The 27,245-nt window shown below is 37.1% G+C and overlaps 1 protein-coding gene across 1 annotated transcript in view; it reads left to right on the forward strand.

Annotated features, from left to right (window-relative positions):
* GAB1 (GRB2 associated binding protein 1) overlaps positions 1-26,864 on the forward strand; it is a 135,306-nt gene extending 108,442 nt beyond the window's left edge. The window contains exons 5-12 of the mRNA XM_031062602.1: positions 4,971-5,572; positions 7,420-7,505; positions 7,712-8,015; positions 19,333-19,422; positions 21,174-21,267; positions 21,607-21,730; positions 24,648-24,770; positions 24,978-26,864. Coding sequence (XP_030918462.1) covers positions 4,971-5,572; positions 7,420-7,505; positions 7,712-8,015; positions 19,333-19,422; positions 21,174-21,267; positions 21,607-21,730; positions 24,648-24,770; positions 24,978-25,136 — 1,582 coding nt within the window. The 3' untranslated portion in view covers positions 25,137-26,864. The remainder of the gene's footprint in view (positions 1-4,970; positions 5,573-7,419; positions 7,506-7,711; positions 8,016-19,332; positions 19,423-21,173; positions 21,268-21,606; positions 21,731-24,647; positions 24,771-24,977) is intronic.
* The last annotated feature ends 381 nt before the right edge of the window (positions 26,865-27,245 follow it).

Genomic DNA, 27,245 nt, shown 5'->3' on the forward strand with positions numbered 1-27,245 from the left:
GAATGTCCCAGAACCTCCTACAGGGGAAGGGGAAACCCAGTGTTGAAGATTTCAGTGTTTAGTGATGTTTAGAAGCTGATAGTGCTGAAGAGGAATGTCAGTGTTCCTGCCAAAAGCTTTTAAGTTTGGTATCACTTCCTGAACAGCTTGGCAGAGGAATTGACTTGGATTTCAGCAATCCTGGCCTATCAGAAATGTGTCTGAGTGTCCATTTACTTCTGCGAGGGACAGAGTTTTACCACCACAATGTGAAGGTGGATTTAGGAATTATGAAGGTTGGGATGTGTAATTGACTTTCAGACCTGACTTCCACAGTTATGCGATGTGTGGGTTAAGTAGAGGCTGAGGAGACCATAGAAGGGGCCACAAAATGTGGTATAGAGTCCATGATTAGCCTGCAAAATTTCTCAAGGAGTCACTGGTGACACAGGAGAGAGGGTACTGGGGAAGCCAGAAGGTCCAGTGGTGATAAAATACCTAGTGAACTGAAAGAGCAGAACAAAATATTTGGCAATGTAGAGATTGTTTAAATAAATGATGGTTTTATAGGAAAATCTGAAGACATTGACATTATGATCACTTGGAGATTATAGAGTTTATTTTCTGTAACTAAAAAGCTGTGTCCTTAAATTAAAAAGGCTGTGATCATGAAAATTCAGAATAACAGTTGTGCTGGACTTTCAGTTCCACCTAAAAGGACTGCCTATGTTTTATGTCTGGTAACGTAGGTAAGCTGCTGGATTTGAGACAGAGTATAGAGCATACAGACATTTTTCTATGGAATGAGGGCTTTGTGTATCTCAGTAGCACATGGATTGGAGTAAAGTGCACTCTTAATCATCATTGGTAAGAGTGCACTTTACCCCAATCCATATCCTTGCAGACAAAGAATAAAAATTAAATGGCTACAGCATTTTCCTATTTTCCAGGCTTGGAACAATTTATCTGGGTATTTCATACAGACTTAGTGTAAAGTGCAAGGCTTAATAGCTGTAATTAAACAGGCCAGTACTGTTACTTAAATGTTTTCCCTTTAGACTTAAAAATTACCAGTATGCAGAGGGAACATTTTCTATTTTGATTCTGCATGTTACTTTACAGGTAATCTGAGAACCACTGAATTTTGTTTCAAGGCTTTGAGGTTCTTTTCTGGGTGAGATGGGTCACTGTGAAACATAGATGTATCTGAGTCACCTCTTTGGGACTTTTGAGAATTGTAGTGTTTCAGACCTAGAAAATAATTATTAAATGTTCCATTAAAGTGTCATAGAGTGCACCACATGCTGTTGTGAGAATGTCTTGTATGCAGCAATTGCAGCTGTTACTATAACGTGCAGTACTTTGTCTAAAATAGTTTCATGCTCTGATCACTGCTGACTTAAGGAAGAGCATTGTTTCACTGTAGCATTTAGGAAGATTTTAAGGTTGTATTTGGATCCTAGATAAGAAAATGCAGCCAAACATTGCTTCCAAATCCCTTATTGTTCTGGCTCATTCAGTTAGGTGTATTGAAATACTAAATGCTGTCTTCCTCATCTTTCCTATTGTGTATGAACCAGCCAGGAGTCACCTTTTCTCTCAGAAGAAGGGCAGGAATACCTGCTATTAGAAGACTTTGAAAGTAAAAAGATTCCACTTCAGTGAGTGAACAGTAGCTATTCTTGGAACATGTGTGAGAAATTAATCACAGAGCCATTAACTTGCCTGAAAATATTGTTTGTCTGAGACTTATCTTGCATGGTGTTCCGTGAGTTTTAACAGAAAAACTATATAATTTTTGCTTCCATTTTCTGAAAAGAGGTCTGGATGTTATTTATTTTTATGTCTATCCTGTTTTTTCTATGCTTGCTGTTGCTGTCCCACATTGCTGGCACACAAGAGCAGTTTTGCTGCCATTTTGTTTATAATATTCTGTTTAATTAGTCATATTGATTCCTGTGGATGTGAAAAGACTCAGCTGAAAAGGATGAGTGGTCAAGCCAGCCCAAATACTTAATTTGCAAAAATGAGATTATTACCCCTCAGACTAAAACGCTTGATATACCTTTTTCCTGGGTCTCTGTCAACAAGTGGGTTTTAGTACATGGAGCCTGGCTTGTTACTGGACTCCCCTTCCTCACTGCACCACCTCCTCTCAGTGCATCTTAATGCCCAGTCCTTGTAGCTCATCTGGCTGGACAGTTTTCTTTTCTTGGTATGTGGAAGGAAGTGGCCAGTCCTAGCACTGAGTAAGGGGTAGTTTGGCCACTCACCATAATTTGCACATACGTGATTCGCACATGTGATAACACTGTCATCCTCTGCTAATAAAGTGAGGAGTTACCATTGTGTTACATCCAGCCTTGCCATTATTTTAAATGGAGGTGTAAAAACCCTTTAATACTTATCATAATAACACCATTTGTTAATGGAATATTTAAAACAATTTTTTTAAATTGAGCTGTACTAAAGAGAAAATATAAAATTCCTGAAGTACAGAAGTCATTAAAAAGCCCCAAAAAAACAAACCAGGAGTATGGTCTGCTCCGGTCAACTATGCACTGTACATTTTCAGAATTATATATGGCGTTCTTATCATGATCAATGGTTAATGCTGACTTCTAAAAATAGTTAAAATTCTAAGGCTGAATTCTCTGGCTTCATTTTGGCATAAACTGTTTTCTTTGTTTCACAGTGTCTTCAGACTTTCAGTTGTGCAAAATCAGATTGCTTACAACCCATTCATATTTTGAAAACTATTTCAGTAGACTAAGATGTTGATTCCAAAAGATTGCTTTCAAAATTGTGAATTAAATCAGAAATTCCCACTTGTAATAAGAAATGTAAGCTGTTGCCATCAGCTAAGCAAATGACAGACCTAGCTATCTCATGGTTTTTGAAAGCCTTCTGTTTGTACAAGTGCTTGTGGTCAAGAAAGAAGAAGCATCATTCACTCAGACCCAGAAAAACTCCTATATTTAGAAGGATAGCATTTGTTTCTTGCATTTAATGGATAATCATTAGGCTCTGGCATTGTAAATATGCTGTTGTTTCTTTTTGAGCTTTGGTTATATATTCCTGCATGTTTTTGTAAGATAAATGTAGTGTTTATGTTTTATTCCTGTAGCTTTAGATTTTTTTCTTCCTTTTAAAGTATATCGCAGTGAACTGAAACTAACAACTTTGGTTTCACAATTGATTTTCAGTAGGTGTAGACTGCCCACTTTATTTTTATAGTATAAAATTTAAAGATCCCAATCCTTGCCATATTTGAAAAATGCTTGGCTTTTTCTGGGATTTTGGTCTAAATGGATATCATGGAACTAGGAGAGTGCATTTAGAAAGTGAGGAACTCCTGAATCAATCCTTTGAATAAAGAGGAAGGGCTGCAGCAGAGCCTGAGCTTAGTGTTCACTATCTATTATGCACTATGTAACTTCATGTGCTTCCTTCAGTCCTATGTGCTCTATATTTTGCAAGTGTTCTAAACTTCTAGTGGTTCATACATGAATTTTTGAAGCTGTGAGGCAAAGAGCTCTGAGGCAACTGTTAAGAAACAAGAGAAATATATATTCATTATCAGCATCATGAGGAATGTAGGAAGTTTTACTTCCTTGGTTATACGAAGAACAAATAATGAGAAAAGTATCTTCTTTTTGCGGGGGGGGGAGGGTGGTGGGGTCAGTCGATTAAACTAAATGCAGGTTAAAGTTCAGAGTTACCTAGAAACCTGTTCTGACCAGTGACAGAACTGAAATCTATGTTTAAGGTAGTAATCAGAGCAAAATTACTATAATTTTTGTAATTGAAATTACGTGCAGAGCCTGTTAAATAAGAGGGAAAATGATTCTTATGGTAGTGGGTGTACTTTATGTATTTTATTCCTGAAAACTTTTGGAACTGTGTGGTCCAATTGCTTAATCGAGCTTACTAAGAGTTGTGTTGCAGGTATTCATTGATATCCATGCATGCTGAAATATTTACATATGCATGTATAAATTAACACAATGGTATGCTATTGAGGTAATGAAAATAGGAAATATGTTATGTTTGATCAAAAAGTGTATGGACTTCATTAGCTTAACTACACTACTAACATCTCCAGTGCTGGTATTTTGCCGCTGTTTGGACTTTCATCTAAGCAAGGAAGCCAGACTGATAACAGAATTTCTTTGCCTGGAGCACAGTAAATGGAGAGGTTTAGAAAGGAAATCCAGTTATTGTAATGTGGTTACTTTCCATGTAAGTTTGCTGGTAGTGGTTAGTATTAGTACTAATGAGTGCTGTTCTCATAAAAGAATTTCCTCATCTAACAATACCACCTTCATTTGCATTCAAGACAAAAGGTCTCTGTTGCACATGCGACCTATGGATTTTTTTTCCCCTCAAAGAACATACTATTTTCCTCCTGTCTATGATTTTAGCTCTTATTTCTCTTTTCCTTATATATTTCAAATGGGTTTTATATGGTCAGTATAACTTCAGGCATGCATTTAGGGGAGTTACAAGCAGTCATATTTTTTCTCTTAACATTTTTTCCTAAATGATTATAATGAGCAAGTACTGTGAGTCCAAGAACTGAGCATCTTATTTTTACCTTTCACAGTGCCAATAAAGTGTTGCTGGTTTGCAGCATGGGTTAAAAAAAATGATTAAAAAACCTCCAGCCCCCAAACTTGGCTTCAAACACACATACTGAAAATCACTTGCTTTATGAAACATCAGCCTGTTGTGAAGCCATTGGTAAAGCTCCACATTTGTGCTTTATATTTCACATGAATGAATTTGTATGAAAGTAGTTACTTAGGATGCGTAGGTACACCTGTTTGTTTAATAATAGAGTTCCTGCATCTCATTTTAAAAAAATGAAAATAAAAAAATTGGAAGACACTGTTAGACTTTTCAGTTGGTTGCATGAGAAATGTTGTCTTTATGATTTGCAATGTTTGTTTTTCTCTGTGTGTTCATCAACATTCTAAACTCACATGTAGATCTCAGGCTGACTCTGCAAAATCCAGCTCTTCAGAAACAGACTGCAATGATAACCTGCCCTCCCACAAAAACCCTGTTGCATCAGGGAGCAAGCATGCTGTGAACGGCTTCTTCCCGCTGCAGGGCGTCTACGATTCCCCGCCTTCCCGCTCCGCACTGACGCTGGCAGACTCCAGCCTCTACAACCTGCCTAGGAGTTACTCCCAGGATGTTTTGCCCAAGGCAACGTCTCCATCTGGAACTGATGCCGAAGGAGAGCAACATGTTTTCAATACCCCATCAGCAGCATCATTAGACACGCAGATGAGGCACATCTCCATTAGCTATGACATTCCCCCCACACCTGGAGGTACTTATCAGATCCCACGAACTTTTCCAGAGGGAACGTTATCTCAGACTTCAAAACTGGAGACTATTCCAGACATCCCTCCACCTCGGCCACCCAAACCTCACCAGGCAGCGGATCGATCTCCTGTGGAAACCTGTAGCATCAGCCGCACTGCTTCAGACACCGACAGCAGTTACTGCATCCCCGCTGGAGGAGTGCCACCCTCGCGCAGTAACACCATTTCAACGGGAGATCTGAATGTCTTCCGGAAAGGTCAGCATTCCATGTGTTATTCTGCAGAATTTTTTGTCTTGACCTATGTGATCTGAATTATACAAATGGGTTGAATAATGTGAGGGGCATTTCTAGCCTGTAGGAAAAAGTGTTCGGCCCCTCACAAAGTGGTCTATGTTCACTATGTTCAAAATATATTAAAAAGAGGAACAGAGATTTTTAAAGGAAACCATCAAAACAGCAAAGCACAGAACATCCATAAGGGTTGTATATTGCACTGTGGCATTCAGCCTTGGCTAAAAATGTTTGAAGATATAGACAAATTTATTTGGAAATAAGCTCATATAACTGAATTCAATACTACCATTTTCAGTCTTTCAGAATGACCAAAGTGAGCTTAGTGAAGTGTGGTGCAATCTGCAGAAGCTGAAATTGTTTCATGAAGATCAGTGGGATATGGTGTATACCCAGAGCTTTGCGATCAGCCCTGATTTGATGATCATTGCCACAAGCCTTTCTTTCTGTCCATGTGATAGATATGCTTACTGCAGTCTTTTAGTAAAATTAAAGTTGTTTCTTGTGGCCACCTAAATGTTGCTCCTCCAGATGTGCTGTCATGTATATTGTCTTGTTAACCACTTTTGGGCTAAAGGTTTCACTTTCTTTCAGATTTCTGAAGCAGGTGGGTATTACAGTGTTGTTTCTAAAATGAATTTATTTGCGTCAGTCAATATTTATGTTACAGATGATTTTAAAGTAGAATTGTTTGAAATGAGGGATGAATACAAGGCTTTAGAGGAGACAATATGCAGAATGGATGGGATCATACAGATGCTCAGATGCTATTGTCCTATTTGTCATTCATTTTGTAGACTGAGCATAAAATATTGGTGGTTGTTAGTGTTTTAAAATTACAAACGAACACTATGAAAGATCCTTGTTTGCTTTGCTTATTTTCTGTCATGTAGTATTTTCTCCCAAATAAAACCACCACACTCATTTTGCTAGGTTTATAGGTGAGTATTCCTATACTGAATCTGAGATTGTCTGCCTCAAGAAAATTAGTCTTTCTGAAAACATTGGTTAAACTTGGTACTTAAGAGCAGAATTGATTATTTTTCCTCTGAAAAACTTCAAAGGTTTTTTTTCAGGGCAAGGTGGGGATAAATCCCAGAGTTTACCCAGTTTCTGTGCCACAGGGTAGAGCAGCCTGCTGCATGCATGGATGAGAAGCACTTGGGAGCCAGGAGTCTCACAAAGACCCCTGTCCAGCAAAGAACCAGCCACAGAGCTGAGGACCTGCTTAGTGGGGACTGCCAAGAGCCAGGACTCCAAAAAGGGAGAAATCTTTGGTTTTGGAGCAGTCCACTCCTACTGAAAGCCCCTGGAGACCACACTGGGGAGCTGAGAGAAGGGATTCACCTGTTCCTGCAACAGATGGGATCCTGTTGAATCAGCACTTTCCAAGCAAAGGGCATCAGTCAGAAAACCTTTTTCCAGATGTTAAACTACGTCTGTTGTTTGTTTATTTTAGATTAGATTTTTCATGAGGGCCCAGATTCTCACTCATTGCACTAAGTTCTTACACATGCTCAATTAAAAGACAGACTCTGCTGCTTCTTTAAAAGCAAAAATTAATTTCTCTTTTCTTTCCATGGAAAAATGAAAAATGCCACTGTGAGTGCTTCAAGTTGTAACTGATGAGTGCTAAGATTGTTTGTGAACACAGTCCTTTCAAATATAGATATATCTAGGGACCACAGCTTCAAGAGGTGTGTTTGTGTACTCTCAGAAGCAGACAGTAAATAACAATAGACTCTGGATGCCTGTGCCAAGTGACAGGAACAGGGGTGATAAATAGCCACTTTCTCTTCTTGTTTCCTTAGAAATTAGTTCTCAAGACTGTTATGATATTCCACGAACGTTTCTGAATGACAGATCTAATTCATTGGAGGGCTTCCATAACCACTTTGTAAGTATGACTTGATCTGATGAGAGGCAACAGTGACAGTGTTTGAATGCTCTTTGTTCCGGTGTAAGAAAGCAAGCTGTGCAGTGTTTGTCATTTTTCACTTTCAATGGAATACATTAATCTGAGTAGATTAGGTTAAAAGACTCATATGATTCACAGCTGATTGCATAATGTATTTTGTTAAAGGAAATATATGTTAATTCTAGAAAAACAGAAGCATGTTGACAGTGGGAAGTGTTTCAAGTGAAGAACTAGATGAAAATTATGTCCCAATGAATCCCAACTCTCCTCCACGACAGCATTCCAGCAGCTTCACTGAACCCATCCAGGAAACAAACTATGTACCAATGATACCTGGCACATTTGATTTTCCATTGTTTGGAAAGCAAGTCCCTCCTCCTGCTCACATGGGTTTCAGGTCCAGCCCAAAGACCCCTCCCAGACGCTCGGTACCTGCTGCAGAATGTGAGCCACCACCAGTAGATCGGAACCTCAAACCAGACAGAAAAGGTGAGGAAAACCTCTAAGAAAACCTAATTTTTATCATCTAAGAAAATAATATAGCTCTCTCAACTTCTGCTTAGAGGAAAGTTATCATGTTTTTAGAAATTATTTTAGAAATAATTTTTGTCCTATGAGATAACTAAATCACAGAGGAGCCCTGGCATTATTTTTAACATTGTTACAACATCACAATAACAATGCCAAATAAAAGCATAGGTTTAGATTTTTTATTGCCATAGTTACTAATGAAAAAATAACACTGAATTCCTAAGATTCAGAGGTCTGTCCTTGTATATAGAAGACACTTGTGATGCAGAGTGAGAACACAAGGCATTGGGTAGAACACAAATTTATAGCCATAGCAATGCTTGGTACAGGATCAGCACACATATTCATTTTAGATGGCCCCTTTGAATCTGTCCTAAAAAATTAATCTCTAAAATCTGGCACATAACATGTTTACTTTTCCTTGAATTAAGAATTATTTGGGTGACCAGAGTTCTTATTGAACCAAGATGATTGGGTTGCAATGTGTCTATAAGTGATACTGGTATAGAGAATCCCTAATAAATAGCTTAGATTTTCCAGTTTATCTAAAATGTTTTATCAACCATCTTACTAAAAATACAGGCAAATACTTAAAAAACTTGTTTCCCTACTAAGTTTTTGAGACAAGATAAGTGACTTTCTTGTAGAAGAGGGAACTAAAGAACATCAGGTCAAATGTTTGCCCTATTTTGCATTTGAGTAAGTCCTATTTTTAATCTTATGTGCTTGAAAATATTAGTATTTACATTGACAATGGCTGACTTCATTGTGGGAAAGTATAATGGCTAATATTCAGATGATCCAAAATATTCACTAATTAAACCTTTAAATTAGTATTTTTACCACTAAGTGAAAACCGTCTGTAATTAAGGGAAGTAGGGAGTGTCGCTCTGATAGATGAGGTGTGTGCAATGGAGGGTACCATTCCACCTGTCCATCTTCAAAAATTGAGGTATGGCCTTTTTTAAGACTTTTGGCCCTCTGCTTGTATCTAATTGTTTCTGTGTTATCAGACAGCAGTTTTGTTTGGTTCTTAAGAAATACTGGACAGGAAGAGATTGATGAAAGTTGATACTGGAAAACATTCTCAGAATAAACTGAACTGAAGTAAACCAATTTAAAATATTTTTCCAGACTGGCCAGTTTGTGTATTTTACTGATAAAATGTTTGACCTTCAAAAGTAATAAATGTATGTGTTGAAAAATATCTCAGTTTTGCCATTGGCAGCACAAAGCTGCCACACAGATGTTTGCTTGGGCAGCATCGTTGCTATTGGATATCTCTTTTTGGAACAGAATTAGTGTTTCACATTTAGAGTGGCATGTAAGGCTCCTGCTTTGCTCCCATTCTCAAATGCCTTATAGCTAGAAAGATGTAGCTAACACCAGGGGAAGGACTTTAGGATGTGTTAATATACCTCTTAATGAATGTAGAGTTACTGGATTAAATTTTTGCCTGTATACTTTTGGAAAACGTTATCACTGTAAAATGATAGGATTGTTTAATGTAATTTAGAAACTAAAGTGATTTTAAAGTAAAACTATCCTTAAAAGTAAATATGATATAGTGCTTAGTGAAAAAATTTTGTGAATATCTTAAGCTGCTAAGCATGGTAATGATTCTGATTTACCACTAAGGGTTTTATCTTAGTAGCACACACACAGAGACTGCCTCACTCTAATTTTATCAAATGCACCACTGCAAGTTTTCCATTGTTGTGAAGAACAGATCTGATGACACATTGGAATGGTGATATATTCCCATTTCAGTAATTGAGATCTCTACACAAATAACTCCTTTGAGATATACCTTTGGGAAAATAAAACTGTAGGTTCCTTTGAATTAAATTATTTAAAGCCCTTGTTTAAGTGGACCTTTACCTAACTAAAACAATGATGTGCTTTATATTCTTCTGTGTTGCTTTTTCAGCTTTCAAGTTCTTGTAGCAGCTTCTATTATCAGGTTGTTTCTGTTTATGTAAATGTACTGCAATGCTCTTCCGCTACAAATTAGTGCAAAGGAAGTGTCAAGTAGGTCTGTGTGTTCAATAAATCTTTGGCAGACGCAGAAGGGGAGGAAACGGAACATAAAATATTTCCCTTCAGGCTATTGCTCCTATAAATGTTGAGGGGATTTAATATGCCATTGGTTCAAGAATGTCTGTTGCAGACCGCTGGTGCTTTTCCAAAAGATGGTCTCTAAAATACTGCAGAGATGGAAGTGTGTTGGGGGTAAGGTGTTATGAGGGCACATTTCATGTTCTGTCAGAAGAAGGTGCTCTGTCTTTTTTTTTATTGGTTACAGATTGCTGCAAAAACAGTGTTTGCACTGCCTCTGAGCTTTTTGGAAGCTATTAGAAATACCATCAACACCTTTCACATGAGCTTTAGCTTTAGGTCAGTCATGTTTCTGTGGGCCAGGGAGGTTTGTTATATCCAGTGCTAAAAATGCATTTGACAAAGGGATAATGCAGTGAAACCAGCACTTAAAGGAAGGATACACCGCTCTTTGTTGTCAAATATATGTGTTTAGCATCTCTTTTACTTTATTTTAAGGGCTTGCTGCTTACAGCCTTAGACTCTTTGATCTCCCCAGTCTGTTTCTTTTTCCACTCATATCTAGGAGACCTTTGTTTCAGAAAGTGGGTTAAAAAATAGTAAGGAATAAAAGTATCTATAGCCTTGAGATTACAATACAGATTCGTGTAGTTTCATTTCTCTAGCTTACAAGCTGCTTCTGTAATTACGGGGAGCTTCCAGTATTTTCTGGAAATCTTGAAAGGAATTTCAAAACATGGTGTTGTCTCTCTGGCCCAATAACTTGAATCAAAACTTTACTTGTTCTTTAGAGAAGAATACCAAAAGGTAAGTGATGTATTGCTTGGGACAAAATGGAGACTGTTTGGCAGGTGCTTTTCTGCATTCACCTGTAACTGAATGACAAAAATAATCTATTTTTTAGTTTGGTTTTTTTCAGAATGCTGTTTCTTTAGTTATGGAGGACCATTTGCTATACTTATTTTCGTATTTCTGCTTTTTGGCTGCTTTAGCTTGCCACAATTGCATGTAGTCCTGATGCTAAATTGGAAGTGTGTTTGCTGGTAAAAGATTTCAAGCAGAAAAAATACTCAATCCACCCATGCAAATGGGTCTTGCTCTCTGAATTATTCAAAGGCAGTGACTGGTTCTGCCACAGAGCAAAAGTGACATTTGTTATGATGATGACATGCCTTCTTCAAAATAATATTTGTCCAAGAAGGAACAGTAGAATTAAAGATGCCCAAATGATGTGAGATGAAGGAGGACTCCCTAGACAGATAAGGCAGCAAAGAACAACCAGGTTCTCTTTTCAAGTGAAAAGTTTGTGGTCAAAAGTAAAATTAAAAAGATGTTAATTGTTTTTTGTGGGTCAGGAGGAAGCATTTGAGTGGTGCAGCATTTAAGAGATGGGGGTCTCTCTGGGCATGACAGTGACCCTCTCCTGCTCTGGGATTTGTTTCCATGGCTTGGGCAGAGGGGTATCTGCTCTTAAAACAAGACTTTAAGACCAAACAACTACAAAAACAGACTTTTTTTTTTTTAATTAACAGTTTAGGAGCTGTCCAGAGCAAGTCCTTATAGCTATGTAATATTGTCCCATCTGAAAGGTTGAAATCTCTTAAGAAATATGTGCTTGACATCTTGACTGATAAAATGCAGTTTTTCAGTATCTGAATCAAAGTGAAAGACAACAATGGAATTGGAGATGATGGAGTTTACCTCCTCAAAATCTCAGCTTAATGCCCAGCTTACATTTAATTGGTAAATTAACTTCTTTTTTCTGTGTTAAAGCACATTTCTACCAAAGTGGGCTTTTTAAGATTCTGAAAAAAAATATATGAACAGTGGGCATATGACTGAACTAACAATGGCCATGATAAAATGAAAGTCAAAAGTTAAATCTTATTCATTTGAATATAGTATATGATTGCAATGCATGCATGAATGAATATGTCATTTTTTAAAAGTTTTTGATCAATAATACTTAAAAGCACTTTCTGAGAGAGCTCCTTTTAGCTCAGGTCCTAATTCCAGGTCATGGGGAGCTGAGATAGAGCAATGCCCTCAGGATCACTCAGCAAATTGCTGACAGAGACAGTACAGAATTTAGAATTCCCAGCTTATGACATGGTACTGGGCTTTGCTTCATTTGTCTTGAATCGAAACTTTGTTTGTCAGAATACTGTTAGTGTTTAATTGATTTCAAGATTATTTTGAACAATATTTTTAGTCCTAGTTTCGGATTGGGTGGCACAGATTATTTTGCTGATAGCAAAAATAACCAATAGTTAGTGTGGTGCTCTGGTTGTTTGGGGGGGTTTGGGGTTTTGTTTTTTTGTGGGGTTTGTTTGTTTTTGTTGGGTTTTTTGATGACTTATATTTCAACAAAAATATATCAGCATTTAATCTGAGAGGCTTCCTACAATTTAAGTCCACATGATTGCCTTTAAATGAGACTGCTGCTTGGCCCCGGTAATTTTCAGCCCATCATGTGATCATGTGGTAAACTTGGATTTAGAGACAATAAGTGATGTACACATTTATTTTCATGCCAAGAAAATAACCCAGTTGCAGCTTGAAAACAAGAAAACAAACAAAAGAAACCAAGAGAGAGCAGGAAAATTCTCACGGAGTTAGAAATCATTATTAAAAATGTTTAATTGTTTAATAGTTTTTGAGAATGTTTTAAAAAATTATCTGGTTGCTTTTGTCATAGGTTTTCTTCTCATTTAAAATCTTAAAAGACATAATCTGTGTGGTTAAACCACAAATATGCGTGGATTGCTTCTAAAAATGTGGCTGTATCTTTGCCACCACTCCTCATAAGCATCTCCCAAATGGATAAACTTCATAGAGAATTCCAGTTTTCTTTATAAAAGAGCTGAGGCCCACTTTGAAAAGGTAATTGTGTACAGAGCGTTCCTGTGGCAGGAAGCCCCTGCCACATTCTGATCCCCATAGGATCCACTGTGATGCTTCTGGATGACTGGAATAATGATCCATGTTGCAGTGTAGCATGGTGCTCTACAAATCCCAGGCAAAGTAGGTAATTGTTAAGGAAATTAAGAACCCTCATTAATTATGAAGGTAGCTATAAATAGCCTGATGAACAGTTTCCTTTTTAGACATTCAAACATGTAAATATTTAAGTTGGACACTGCAAACATATTCCATGTCCTGATACAGCAGGAGTACCACACCATCCTTAGATAAAACTTCAGAGAAACACTGACAGCATTTGTGACAATGAGAACTGACAATTTTTTTTAAATAATAATAATTAGGAACTGGCAACATTTCAGTATTCTACACTATCATCGTTGTCTTGCTTGTTCTTTAATAAAGGTTCAGTTATGTTCTGAGGATTTAGAACGAGTAGGCATTGAAAATATGAGAATGGTGATTTCTGTCTGCAGCAAGAACTGAACTAAAGAGCTGTTGAAAAAGAAACTGTGACTTTTGTGATGACTTTTCTGAACAGAAGTATTGTTCATTTTGCTTTTGAGAAATCCATGCATTTTATCTTCTATTCTCTCTTGGAGATATAATACACCCCTTGTTCATTCTATTTAGGAATTTTAAAAAATTAAGCTTTTGGGGGATGTTTTGGTGCTTCCTCAGAGTTCGTAAAGCAAGTGGAATACAAATTTATTGATTTTTTTTTCTTCTTTGGTCTTCCACAAGTTCCCATTTAGCTAAAAATTATACTTCCTCCGTGCCTGTACTAAATTACTTGTACAAGTCTAGTTTTTCACTTAATGGCTTTAAATAACTCCTTGCTGTGATGTACCAGTCCTTAACTTGCAGCTGTGATATGTCTTTTAAAACTTTGAAAGAACAAATAATTTCAATAATGATTTCATTTGGATGGCTGTGTCACAGCTGCAGAGGATTGCGATTTGCTGGACACAATGGTTGTAAAAAAAATTAAACATGCCAGTTTTCTAAAGATAAACTGCAGTACTTACTCTGATACTAGTGCTGGGGATGATTAAGTTTAGGGATTAGGGCTAGGGATTTTTTTTTTAGGTAATTTTAAACTCCAAAGATATGAGGTAGAGCAGGAACAAGAGAACATGGGTAATAATGCCCTATTTTTAATTATCTTCATAAAATTTTTCTCTTCTTTGCTGTGCCCTTATCACTTTTTTCAAGAAAACACAGTTTTTAATGCACATATTGTCATGCTATTCCATTACTTTGTAATAGGTTTAATGTTAATCTTTAGTTTTCCGCTGAATAATTTAAATTTAGGGGTTTTTTTTTCTGTGTTTTGTTTTTGAAGTCTTTTGGACTTCGCAAATCTTAGTACACCATTAAACTGCTAATCAATAAACGCTCCAGAACACTGTACTTAGGTTTTAAAACTGTCTTTGTTATTGAATGTTCTTAGTTCATCGTGCTTTGGGGGCTTATAAAATACAGGCATGTAGAGTTACTCACAAATTAGAGTAGTCAAATAGTATCTTGATGATTAATAGCTTTGGTATTCACTGAGTAATTTTATGGCGTTTGCCATTCTTTGAGTAGTTTTATAGCATTTGCCAAATATTTTAGAAATAACTGTGAACATTAGCTGTCAGATCCAGTTGGACTTATTTTTTCCAATTCATTCTTAATTTCTGTAGCATTCAAATTACCAGTTCACTGTAAAAAGTTGTTTTGAGGGGATAAAGATGTCTGAGAAGACTGAAGAGCAACTCTTTATGTGACTGCTTTTTATATTTCATAACATTGAAGAATAAGTTGATTTCAATTTGTTTTTATTGTCCTAAAGAGACCATAGTTATCAGCATCCATATCTTATCCCCAACCAGCACAAAGCACATTATTGATGTTCCTATTTGTTGGTGGATACTAGTATGGAAATGTATTGGAATGTTCTATAACTAAATACATGTTTCTAATTACAAGTACCTTGGCAGGAGACAGTCTTACAAAAACAGAGATGAAAAAGCAAATTCAGGATATTTGTAGAGCTCTGTGTTGAAGACCATGTACTTGGGAATCAGGGTTCTCTTGGGTGAGGAAGAGAAGAAAAGCAGGAGTTTACTGTGCAGAATTGAAAACCAAATAATAAACTCTTTGGGAATAAGACAGTGAATTTCAGCCTTTTTTTTTTTTTGAGGAAAAACCTACAGTGATTCTAAGTACGGGAATTCTTGGACCTCAGTGCAAATTTCAGTTTCATCTAATTACAAAGGAAAGGGGTCATGATATGTATTTTGTTGATGAAAACAAGGAACTGTTGTTAGTTATTTCTCTCTGAAAGTACTTTTGTGTGGATGCAGTGCTTTTATGTGGCTGATTTCTCCTTTTGCTCTCCCCCTCCTATCCCAAGCACAGCACTGGTCTAGCATTCCTACATATGATCTCCTAGTCTCATAAGGATTAATCCTGTTGTCCAGGAAACAGATAATGCATTTCTCAAATTTTATGTTACATTAGTATATTTACCTAAAAATTTTAAGCCCTAAATAGCTAGTATTTAAATAGAAGTGTTGGCCTCTTTTGTAAGGATGTTTGCGATTTCCAGACATGAAATCCCTTGCCAGCAAGCCATGGAGCAAGCATCCAGTCAGGAAAGAAGTGTCCTTAACAGAAATCATGTTTAGTTCTGGTGTTTCAAGGCAATAGTCTGAGAACAGATTAATCTCTTCAGCATTATGTCCTCAAAAACAAAACCATTAGGACCACCTACACTGATGCAGGAGTTTACTGCAGTGGAGCAACTTCCTCCTGCCTCAGTATTATATTCCAAGTGTTCTATGGAAAACAACAAGACCCAATGCAAAAACCAAAAAGGATTTTTCAGTTTAAACCATTTTTTGAAATGAACTCAAACATGTCAAATGGACTCTTCTCCTGGTGACTTCACAGACAACAGCAACATTGACATGCCTCAAATACCAGGAGCAGAATTCATGCATCTGAGTGTGCTCCAGTGGCACAGCCATAATCATCTGCTGTGCCTGGCACTTGGTACAAGCAGCCATTTGTTAGAAAATTAGACTTCATTAATGATTTTTCAGCTCAGAGTGCCCTTCTACAGCCTGATAGGACATGCAGAAGCTGAGCTTCTCTCTCCTGGCTGTAGCATTTTGCATTTCACAGGTGGTGACTTGATAGAACAGTAACAACATCTAATTTTTACTTCTTGTTTGGTTGGTTTCACTTTACATAATTTATTTGTTTTTTGGGTTTTTTCACCCGTGTAGGTTTGCATCCAGTGGTGTTGCAACATTTATTTCCTTTTCAGTTTGAAAAAAAATTAAATTGCATAAATGAAACTTTTTTCCTTTACCCAGATTTATCTTTCGCAGAATAAGTGTGTAAATTAAAATATTATCTTTCCTGAGATGAGGTAAATCTGGGCCTGTGGGAACCACAGGAAATGTGTTCCTCAGTATTGCTGGTGTTTGAATGCTGTATGGAGCCAGAGTCTCCATAGAGCCCTACTGTCACTACACTGATTTGAAGAACAGCCCTGTGACACTTTAGTGAGTATTTGTAGATAGAACAGATGTGGGAGACCAGCCTGCTGTATAGGGGGGACGCAGTTTCCCCTCCATATTTTAATCAGTTTGTTGCTTTTCAAAGATACAGGGATGTGCTCCTGGGGAAAATTGTTGTTTGAAAGCAGTATAGGATACTATGAAGGGCTTTCAGTGCCCTGGCTCATGTCACTTTATCTTCTTAAATGAGCAAAAACAGGGTGAAAGAATTCTGGAGTTACACAAATAGGTAACCTCAGATTTGTGATTTTGATCTCCCCTTCCTCTTTTCCTTTCCCTGGTGTCAGGTCTTTCCTGTTGCACAGTATAAGCTCCTCAACAGAGTTTAGGCCTTTGGGTTTTTTGTTTTGTAGGGAGGAAAAAGAAAACACTCTGCACAAATATTTTAATTCTCTATGACACATTAAATGTGAAGAATTGCATTATCCTGGCTGGTTGGTAGCAGCAAGCTGGTTTGCCACCAAATTTATTGAGATTGAACAGTCTTCCAGCAGCAAGAGATGAAAGCTCAGTGAGTTTCTTATGTTCTTTTCTGATGTAGAAGTATTAAAGGGACCTGTACTTATTTATATAGCTCTTCTGGAAATCTGAGTGGTTGGTAGAAGTGCTAAATTAAGTGGGAATCAGGCAGTTACATAATAGCCATGTTTTACAAACGGGGCTAATCCCAGTTCAGAAAGGTTGGCTGTGCTAGACCATGTAGTATAATTAACACAAGGAGAAATAATGAGTTACAGCCTTGAGTTCCTTGAGCTTATTCTCTGTATTATGGGTTTCAGGCACTTTAGTCTGTTTGGTTATAAGAGCAGAGGTTATTAAGTGCGCACTGCTTAAATAATTTAATTAACTCTGTTACCTCTGCTAGTTTTCTCACTGTGCTTACAATCTGTGCTTCTATGTCAGTGCAGATTAACTTGAGTTGTATTGGGCCAGATTTCTTTTAAATCAGATTATAAAACTGTGAAATACAAAATTATTATGATCAGCAGATTATAAAACTGAAATACAAAATTATTATGATCACATCAAAAAGTGTTTGGATTTGAACTTCTTAAATTGTTCCATCAGTTTGAAGATCCTGGTCTTTTTAAATAGGCAGGCTTTTATCAGAGAGTTATAGGCAAGGATTTAAGAATATTGGATCAGCTCAGAATTGAGTACATCAGCATGTTTGCTCATGCTTTTGACTTGGCTCTAGTCAGGAATTGTTCATGTTCTGCTTCACAGTCTGTGTCTTTGGTCAGCATTGCCCAACTGTTCACCCGTTTCATCAGCACATTGAGCCATTTAAGGGAGCATCTGATTTTGAAATTGGAAAAGAACTGTTTGTGTAAAAATTACTTCATGTCCTTTTCTTTTTAAGGAAGTTGCTATGCAGCACTACTAATGTATAACTAAATTTTATCTTACCTGCATGGTCTCTCAGAAGCACCGTGTAGAAGTTAAGATACAGTACAAAACCTGTATTTACCTTTCTTGTTACTTGATTATTCCCAATACTTCAGTGATAACACCAATAGAGCGCATCATATGCAAAACCCTTGGGGTAGTGATTTGCAAACTTCTGGTGTTTGTTGCCAAGTTTATTCTTTGTGAAGCATTCTCACCCATTGCTGGGAGTACCACACCTTAGTCTGTACCAGTCCTTTTCCATTTTGTGCTGTAGGGCAGCTTGCTAACATAACCAGACTTAAACTTTTCATTTGGTTTATTCATATGGCTTCTTGGTGTACCACTTGAAGGCACTTGCCTTTTTTAATATTAAATATCTAAATATAATATATTTTTATATATTATTATATTATTATATATTATTAGTATCATATTATTATTTATAAATATTAATGTTATACTTTGTCTGATAGACTTTAATGAAAGCTTAGGGCTATTACACATTATTGATTGTGTTTTTTTTAAATAGATGGCATGACCTGGAACACTTGCAGAGTTCAGCCAAGTTGGCTAAAGAAAATCCTTGTTTTGGGAGGTGATTTGTGTTACTCTCTGCAGGGAGATGATTAGTATTTTCATGACAGGGTCATTTCTGGTGGGGGTTGGGTTGTGCCTCGGTGGGGGCGCTGTATGCAGGCTGGAAACTTGGGAAGAAAATCCCAGTGTGTCTGCAGGGTCGGGGTGGTGGGGTTTGGTACAGACAGATGGAGACCTCTGGGGAACAAGTTTAAGAAATACACTGGTAAAAAAAGATTCTTGGGGCATCTCAAGTGGGAGATACACATCGGGTGGAAGACCTCCCAAGAGTACCACAGGAGTGGAGACTCCCAAGAGTCATTATTTCAAAGAAATTTTGTGACTAAGGAGGATTTAATTTCTCTGAGGGTACTTCAACTTGTATCTGAAACATGACTGTTCTCTTTTGATACTAAATATACCTCAAGTATGTACTTTTATTTTTTTTAATCAAACCAGTTAGTAGTAATGATCAGTTGCAATATTTGTTGATGCACTTTTTAGCCTTTTTGTACAGCTTCTACATTTGCCTCCAATATATTTATTACTTGCATGCAGTCTTCTCTTTGTTTCTGGTTTGGTGTTTAAACCCTTAGTGTGATTCCCAGCTAGAGTGTAAAATCTCCTTCAGCAGCTTGCTTATGCTTGTGGGATTAACTTTTCTGCAGGGGATTGTGATGTTTATTTATAAAATTCCAGTTTTCCACTTGCAAATAGAATATTATTAAGAGAGTCTTCTTTTTGCCAATTAGGTCAAAGTCCTAAAATTTTAAGACCTAAACCACATGGTTTAGAGCGAACTGATTCACAAACCATAGGTGACTTTGCTACAAGAAGAAAGGGTATGTACTTTAGCACTGTATGTATATGGAGTTTTATAAAAATAAGTGAAGCAAAAATGTTAAAAATTGTTATTTTAGAATAACTCTGGCATATTCTATTCTGCTATAGTCTAAGGTTATGGATGCATTTTCCATGCCAAGCAACCAGTTTTCTGTATAAGGAATTAAAGATTTTCTGGCTTGAATAGTGCATGGAGATTTTTCTTTGATGTTAACATGAATGTTCTGATCTCTTAAGTTGTGGCTGTTTATATTTTGCCTGTTTATTTAGAAGCAAATATATCACAACTTGTAAATTGTACATAGTAACTTGTAAGTTACTTGAAACTTTTGTTAGGCAGTAACCTGGAATCACAGTTCACTTAGGTCTTGAAATGAAGCAAAATATTGATCTTCTGATCATACACTAGTACAGACATCTATTTATGTACCTTAAAGAGGATTGTAATTAATTTGATGGGCTTTATTGAAGATGCTGAGTTGGTGCCTAACATAGTCACAAGAAGTAGAGAAAATAATGAACAACATTAAAAATCTCAGAGAAGTATCACTGATTACCTTTGGGTTTTGAAGTCCATTGCAACAGGATGAAATACTTCTGCTGTTCTTGGTGGGCTTTGGACGAAATCCTGGCTCTGTCTGCTGCAGCAGCACCTTGCCCACTGTTTATTCCTGCCAGGTAGTCTCAGACCTTTACAGAAAACTTGAGCCAAGCTGATAATTTTTTATGTCAGTTGTACTTTAGTATCATCTTGCCTGTGTCATGTTCAGTTCTGTTCCTACATGCCTGACACTTGGTCTTAGTGAACCTGCCGAGAGGCAGAAAACAAATGGTGGGAGGGGGCACAAGGACAGAAAGGGCAGTTTTTATGATGACATTGCATTTTGTTTTCTAAAAACAGTTTTAGGGAGGATAAAGTTGACAGCAGTTTGACTCTGTGATATTTTTTTTTCCACAAACCTTTTCATACTTCTCTTTTTTGCTAATGTTTAGGAGGTGTGAGACATATAAGCTGGAGGGAGGGATAATGTGTTTCTTGCTAATAGCCTACTCATGGTTCTGTTCTGAAAATGAAATTTAAAAATGGCAATTTTTTAGAGAACAGTGTTATCTGTCATGAGTGGCAAAAGCTGTCATGAGTGGCACATTGCTCTGCTTGACTGTGGATGATCTGTGAAGCGAGCCAGGCTCCTCCTGCTGTTGGTTCATTTCTCACTTTTGCAGACTTAGTTTTAGCTGCAGGTTCTGCCCACTCATGGAGCTATGAAACCTCACCAGTAAGGGCACATGTACACAGTGAGGGCAGAGTTTGCATATTAACAGCTGGCTCTGAGCCAAGAAAAGTCCCCAGAGTTGGTTTTGCTGAAACAGCCCATCAGCCCTGCCCTGGGCTTGCCAGCTCAACAAGTCATCAAGACAGAATGAGGACAGAACATGATGCTGCCACTTTCAAAATCTCTTTTCAAAACAGAATTACTGCCTACAAGTATATGCTGCAAAATTATGAAGTTGCAGTGGTTTTTTTTATTTTATATTTTAATTTTTTAATTGATGTTTCCTCTCATTACCTGAAAAGATTAAAAATGTAAGTTAATCTGTCATGTCTTTCTGAAAATGGAAGTGTCTCCCTTTACTAGTATTTACTATTTGAAAGATAAAGGTTTTTTCTGTATTTAGTCTGTGAAAAGCTATTAAATTTAAGTTTGTTTAGGAAAGTTCTGTGCTTTACAGTTGTCTGTTTCCTACATAGCAAAACCAGCTCCACTAGAAATAAAACCTCTGCCTGAATGGGAAGAATTACAAGCTCCAGTTAGATCTCCTATCACCAGAAGCTTTGCACGAGAGTAAGTTTCTAGGCTTTTCCTCATTCAGATTAATCATTTTGGTGACTAGAGGGTTAATAAATGTGTGTACATCTGTATCATATTTTTAGCTTGTTTGTAGCTTGAAGTTTCCCTTGGAAGAGTGTGAGTCTGTGTGTGTATCTGTGCATTGAAATAAAGTGTGTCTGTGTGAAATTTTGTTTTGTGGTATTAATATCAGGGACTATGTATAAACAAAAAATGTGACACTCTGGTAAACTTGAATGAAAATTTCAGCTCTAATATGCTTATTTTTGTTGTTTACCAGGAGGTTTAAGATATTGCAGATGTATTGTTTGTAAAATAATTCCTGGTAATTAGCTCCTCCAGGTTTCCCGTGTCTCCCAGACCGGATTCAGTTCATAGCACAACTTCCAGCAGTGACTCGCACGACAGTGAAGAGAATTATGTATCCATGAACCCAAATCAGTCCTCTGAAGACCCAGTATGTAAAATCTACATCTTAACTACTCTCTTCCTGTGCAGTCCTTACTTTTAAATCATACAAACACAGATCCTTCACTCAACATCAGTCCCTTTGTATTTCTGGATCAACAGAATGATTAAAAAATCTCCATAGCAAAGCTGTAATTTTGGTAGGATTTCACTGAAGAAGTTTAGAGCATAAAGAAAATGGTTGATATACATGTCTATTATATAAAGCAGTATACAACATGACTTTTTTTCTACCTCTTTTCTAGAATTTGTCCCCTCTTTGCAATTGTTTATCCTTGGGCTATGCGCGAGTCCTGTATTATGACATGAAGGGAAATAAACTGTCCTAGGACCTCTGAGACATGCCTAAAAAAACTGCATTAAAAGGACATCTTCCAGGAAATGTAGAAGGAACAGGGGAAAAAACAATTGATACTTGTGGTATACATTCTATGAAAATTGAACCATGTGTATTTTATTAGGCGTCTTTCAAAGGAGAAGACAGAAGGAGTCTTTGTGTAATAAATGTCTACATTTTTTCCCCTTTGGGGGGAATTTTCTCAGATAATGAAGCTTCAAATCCTCAGCATGGAGTGCAGTTAGTTAGGAAAAGTTAATGATGCACACTGTGGGTTTTCTTTGGTGAGGGAAAGGAGAGAGAGAAAAAGACTCAGTAGCAGTAGTTTTAAGGAAGACAATAGCAGTAGACCTAGGCCTAAACTGAAATATAGTTTAGAATATGCATAAAGCTCTGAAGACAACCTGTATCTTGAGCTCAGCTTTTTGTCTAGTCTAGAATCATGGAATGGTTTGGATTTAAAGGGACCTTAAAGACCATCTCGTTCCAACCTCCCATGCCATGGTCAGGGACAGTCTACTAGACCGAGCTGTTCCAAGTCCTATCCAGTCAGTTCAATGTACTCATATGTTTGGGTTCTTAGTAGGGGATACAGCAGTATTTTTCATCTTGAAATCATTTATGTATGACCTTCTTTGGGGAGGGCCTGTCTAGCACCTTTTTTGTTCTGTTTGTGTGTCTGCCTTCTTATATGGCATGTGCCGGCCCATCTCACTGCCCTTGGGCTCTCCTCTTCCAATGCTGTTCACTTTCCTGTCCCCTGCTGCTCTGGATTCCCTCCCAGCCTCCTCCAGTGTCCCTGCCCCCCAGCTCACCACTTCCACCTCTGGGTGCTGCATCCCAGGTCCCCCTCATGCCATTCCCTGTGGGAGCTGGTGGGGTGCAGGCTCCAGAGCCTGTGGAGGGCCCCAAGCTGTGCCTTGTGCTTCCCAGGGAAAAAGCGCCAAGCTTGGGCGACCTGCTGATGTTAATTCTTAGCTCCTCTCTTGCAAGGGCCATTGGTAAGTAATGGGTGATGTCCTGTTTCACATGTGCAAGAAACATCCCATATTATACCAGAGATTAGCCCCACCCGTGCCCACAGTTCTCCCTGCACAGAATCACAGTTCAACCCGGGTGTTCCTGTTGATTCTTAAGGCTGTTCCAGGGGCTTAACTTCCATACCAAGATGATACAATTAATGCTCCAGCTCATTAATATATTCTGTTTGTTTGCACCAGTCCTTTTTAAAGGTTATTCAACAGATTTTCTTTCTGTTTCATTTGCGTGTATTTAAAATTTCTGTTTCCTAATGCAGATGTTCTGCCTGCTTAGTTTGTTTGAAATAACAGATTATTTTTTGTTTAATGATTAACAGCTTTTTAAGTTTATCCTGGAAACATTGATACAGAATCTGATTTTTGTATCTTTAATACACAGAAATTTGTTCTGAGAATTTGAGCAATGAAAATGAACTTCACATTAGTTGTTTGTGTTTGTCCTTGTTATCACTTAATGTTAAATGAGCTGGACAGTAGAGATATAATGGATTACTTCAATTTAAAAAGCCCAGCCCATTTGGCTTTAGCCCATAAAATATTTTACTTCCTAAAGAACCAGAACATTTCTGCATATCTCATGGCCTTTGTTTTAAAATTTTACTTTTTGAGAATTTTTAATCTTAGCAAGGAATCTGTATTTCTTAATATTTTTCTGCCATCAGCTTTGAAGCATCTTCTTTGATGTCATACTTACATTTTAGTTAAGAAAATCAGCAATATTCTGCTTTTTCTTTCAAGTTGCTCTCAGCCTAACCCTTCTGTCTTTCCTTCTGCCTTCTTCTTCATTTTTTGCTGACTGCTGCCCTCTGTCTTCCTGTTTTTTCTTTATCTTTTAGAGAAGAGTCCTTCTATTGTACTGTTCCTATAACACCTGTTAAGAGGGAGGGATCAGGCTGGGAGAGGACAGAGGAGGTGAGGTTGTAAAAGTCTGGGCTAATTGAAATTTAGGTATATACAATGCAACTTCAGTTCAGGCAGCCCTACACATATTTTCCAAAGTTCTAATATTTTAATCTTGTCAATTGAACAATACTCTTTGATTTTCACCTTAATCATGATGACTTTTGAATGAAATGTAAACGTTTCATTTTTAGATTTGCCACTGCTGTCAAGCAGAAATTATTGTAGGCATTTAACAAAAATTGAGGAAAATAGAAAAGTTTGTGCTTAAGTAATGTTAAATTTGAGATATAATAACTACATTTAAAAAGAACAAAACATGATCTGTTCTTATTTCATTATATGAAGGGGACATTAAGTGGAAAGCACAGATGGGTTTGGTGGCAACCTTAAATTTGGGGGGGGTGGTTTTTGGGTTTTTTCCTCCCATTGGGTTTTGACTCTGTCCCATTTTTGACATAGAATGTATGCCCTTGCCATACAGGGTCAATGAAATTTCCATTATTTAAGTGATTGCAATTGTTTCCTTAAGTTTTTACATTTTGGCAGTTTATAGTAAGCATATTTGATTATGTGGACCACATTAGTTTGTACATTTGTAGCTGAGGTTGTTTATATTATGATTTCAGAATTTGTTTGGAAGCAACAGCCTTGATGGAGGAAGCAGCCCTATGGTAAAACCTAAAGGAGATAAACAAGTGGAATATTTAGATCTGGACCTAGATTCGGGAAAGTCTACCCCACCTCGTAAGGTAAGCAGATGTTCAGCTCTTGCTTTTCTGCCATCAGGAGTTCAAAATTGCCTTCAGTAAGATCTCTTAATGGTCATTTCTCAAATGATTAATGGAGAGACAGTGTTGATCCTTTCAGAGAAACCAGTGCTTGTTCTGTGTCTTTTTGGGACACCTACTTGCTTTTTTGTTGTTAATTTACTTGAACTTGTTTCTCACTGTTCCCAGAAAAAGAACAGTGGCTCAGGCAGCAGTGTGGCAGACGAGAGAGTTGATTACGTTGTGGTGGACCAGCAGAAAACACTGGCCCTGAAGAGCACGCGAGAGGCATGGACTGATGGCAGACAGTCTACAGAGTCTGAGACACCCACGAAAAGTGTGAAGTGAAAACACTGCTTTGTCTTTGATGAATGGAAATAAGTGAATTTTGAAGAACCACAGAACCACAATGGCAGTGTTGTTCAGCTGCACAGTACCTGATTCCCCGGGGTGGGAATCAGTTCGTCACCAAATAGGTTGGAAGCCAAAACACACTTTGAATATATCAAAGGAACTTTAAGACCATGGATTGGCTCTGTGGTGTCTGGAAAAATCACAGTCTGTAAATAACCTGTAAAATAATATTACTTAGATTTCAGAAAACCTTTTGTTCTGTAGTTAACACATTTGTAGTATTACTGTGTTTATGCACTTTTTCAGTTACAATGTTGGTTCAGGTGTTCACAGTTAGTGTACCTTAATGTCTAATTAATCTGGAGAATTCTTTTTTCCTTACACTACTATTTCTCACAATTTTAGGTTAATTAAGCTACATGTAGAAATGGAAATTAATATTTGAACTTCATTTTAACAACTCAAAATTGATTTTGCAGAAATACTTTCACAAATGAATAATCTACTTGAAATGCCAAGAGACAACCATTAGTTACATATTTGTTTATATTTAATACATACAAGATTATTTGGAAGTCTACAGGTTTACCTTCCTAACAACAAATAGCTGTGAGTTAATAATAATGAACTGTACTGGCTTTAGACCTAAAATCATGGCTTATATGTTAGTTGTTAGTGGTGGAACTTCTGTTGTATTTTATTAATGACAGTGTTCTGTGTTCAATCAGTGAAGATTCTGCAGGGTGGGATCTTACACTTTCAAAGACTGAATAATTAAATGTCAAGTAAGCCTGCAAACCACTGATGGCATGCAGTAATATTGTGATCTCACACTTATTAACAAGAAATAACCTTTATATTATTTACAGAAGGTAGAGTATATAAATCAGGTACGTACCAAGCACTGTTGTGCTAATACACTGATCAGGTTTAGACAATGACCTTTAGTTTTGTACTGTTTAGAAGTCCTAATGTCAGTTTTCAGTTCAAGATTAATGGGACAGTTTGACATTCACTTTTTGTAGTACTAGCAAAATACTGTGATTTTGAATTAGACATTAACTCAAATGGAAATACTATGTTTTAACACCATAGTGCCCTTCTTATGAGCTCTGTTTTACTTTAATCTCCTGCTTGGCCTTATATTTAAATCCCTATGCAATTGATATTTTATATCTCTGTTTTTAAAAATTAGATAATGTACCTAAATTATCCCCTTGTACACCACTTGTTGCTCTTTCCTGGTACAGGATATTAAACTCTGTATACTGTGATCCTTTATTTTACTATGCCAGTTCCAAATAATAATCTGCCTTGGTTTAGAAACATTTTTTGTTATTTGGAAGAAGATAGAATTCTTTAAATACATGAATGAGTTAGGTCTAGATAGAAAACTTACTTTTGTTTTATACAAATGCCCTCAATTAAGTGTTTGGTTTCATTTTCCTGCCCAGTTGGTTTTTTTTTTTTGTCCAGATCATTTAAAAGTTGAGCTTAAAGCTGCATTGTTTTCTGGCATGTTGGCCTTTGTACTGTGCCTAATCTACCATCAGTTGTTTCTCTCTCTCACAGCCACAATTTACAGTATGCAAATGATCTTCTTCCTAACAAATGTTCTTTTAAAATTAGTATTATTTTGATGCTTTGAGTGTTCATTTTAAAAAAAGAAACTAAACACAATGCATTTTGAGGTAAATTTTAAATAAATCAAGTTGTTCTGTTTTGGTGTGTAAACTCTGTCTTGCAAAGCAGCAAACGGATGTCAGTGTGTCTGGGAAGGTGCCTGGATACCAACCACATTTTTTCAGAATTGTAGATGTACAGCTAGAACAATTTTTAACTTGGATCTCTGATTTAAAACCCTGCGCCAAGAAGCCAAATAATGTGAATTCCCACTCCTCTGGGAGCCAGGAAAAAAACCAGTCTCCTAAGCCAGCCTCTCTTGCTGAGCTAGTGATAGGAGATGGGTTTGCTCTAAGTTTGCTGATATCAGTCCTTGATTTACAGATTACACTTACTCTTTCTTCATGTAAAATTTGGCAGGATTCACAACATTATTTGTTATTATGACTGAGAATCCACTCTTAATTTCTAGGCTTTTCC

Source organism: Geospiza fortis, unplaced genomic scaffold (assembly GCF_000277835.1).
Source record: "Geospiza fortis unplaced genomic scaffold, GeoFor_1.0 scaffold35, whole genome shotgun sequence".
In the NCBI taxonomy this organism is placed as follows: Eukaryota; Metazoa; Chordata; class Aves; order Passeriformes; family Thraupidae; genus Geospiza; species Geospiza fortis.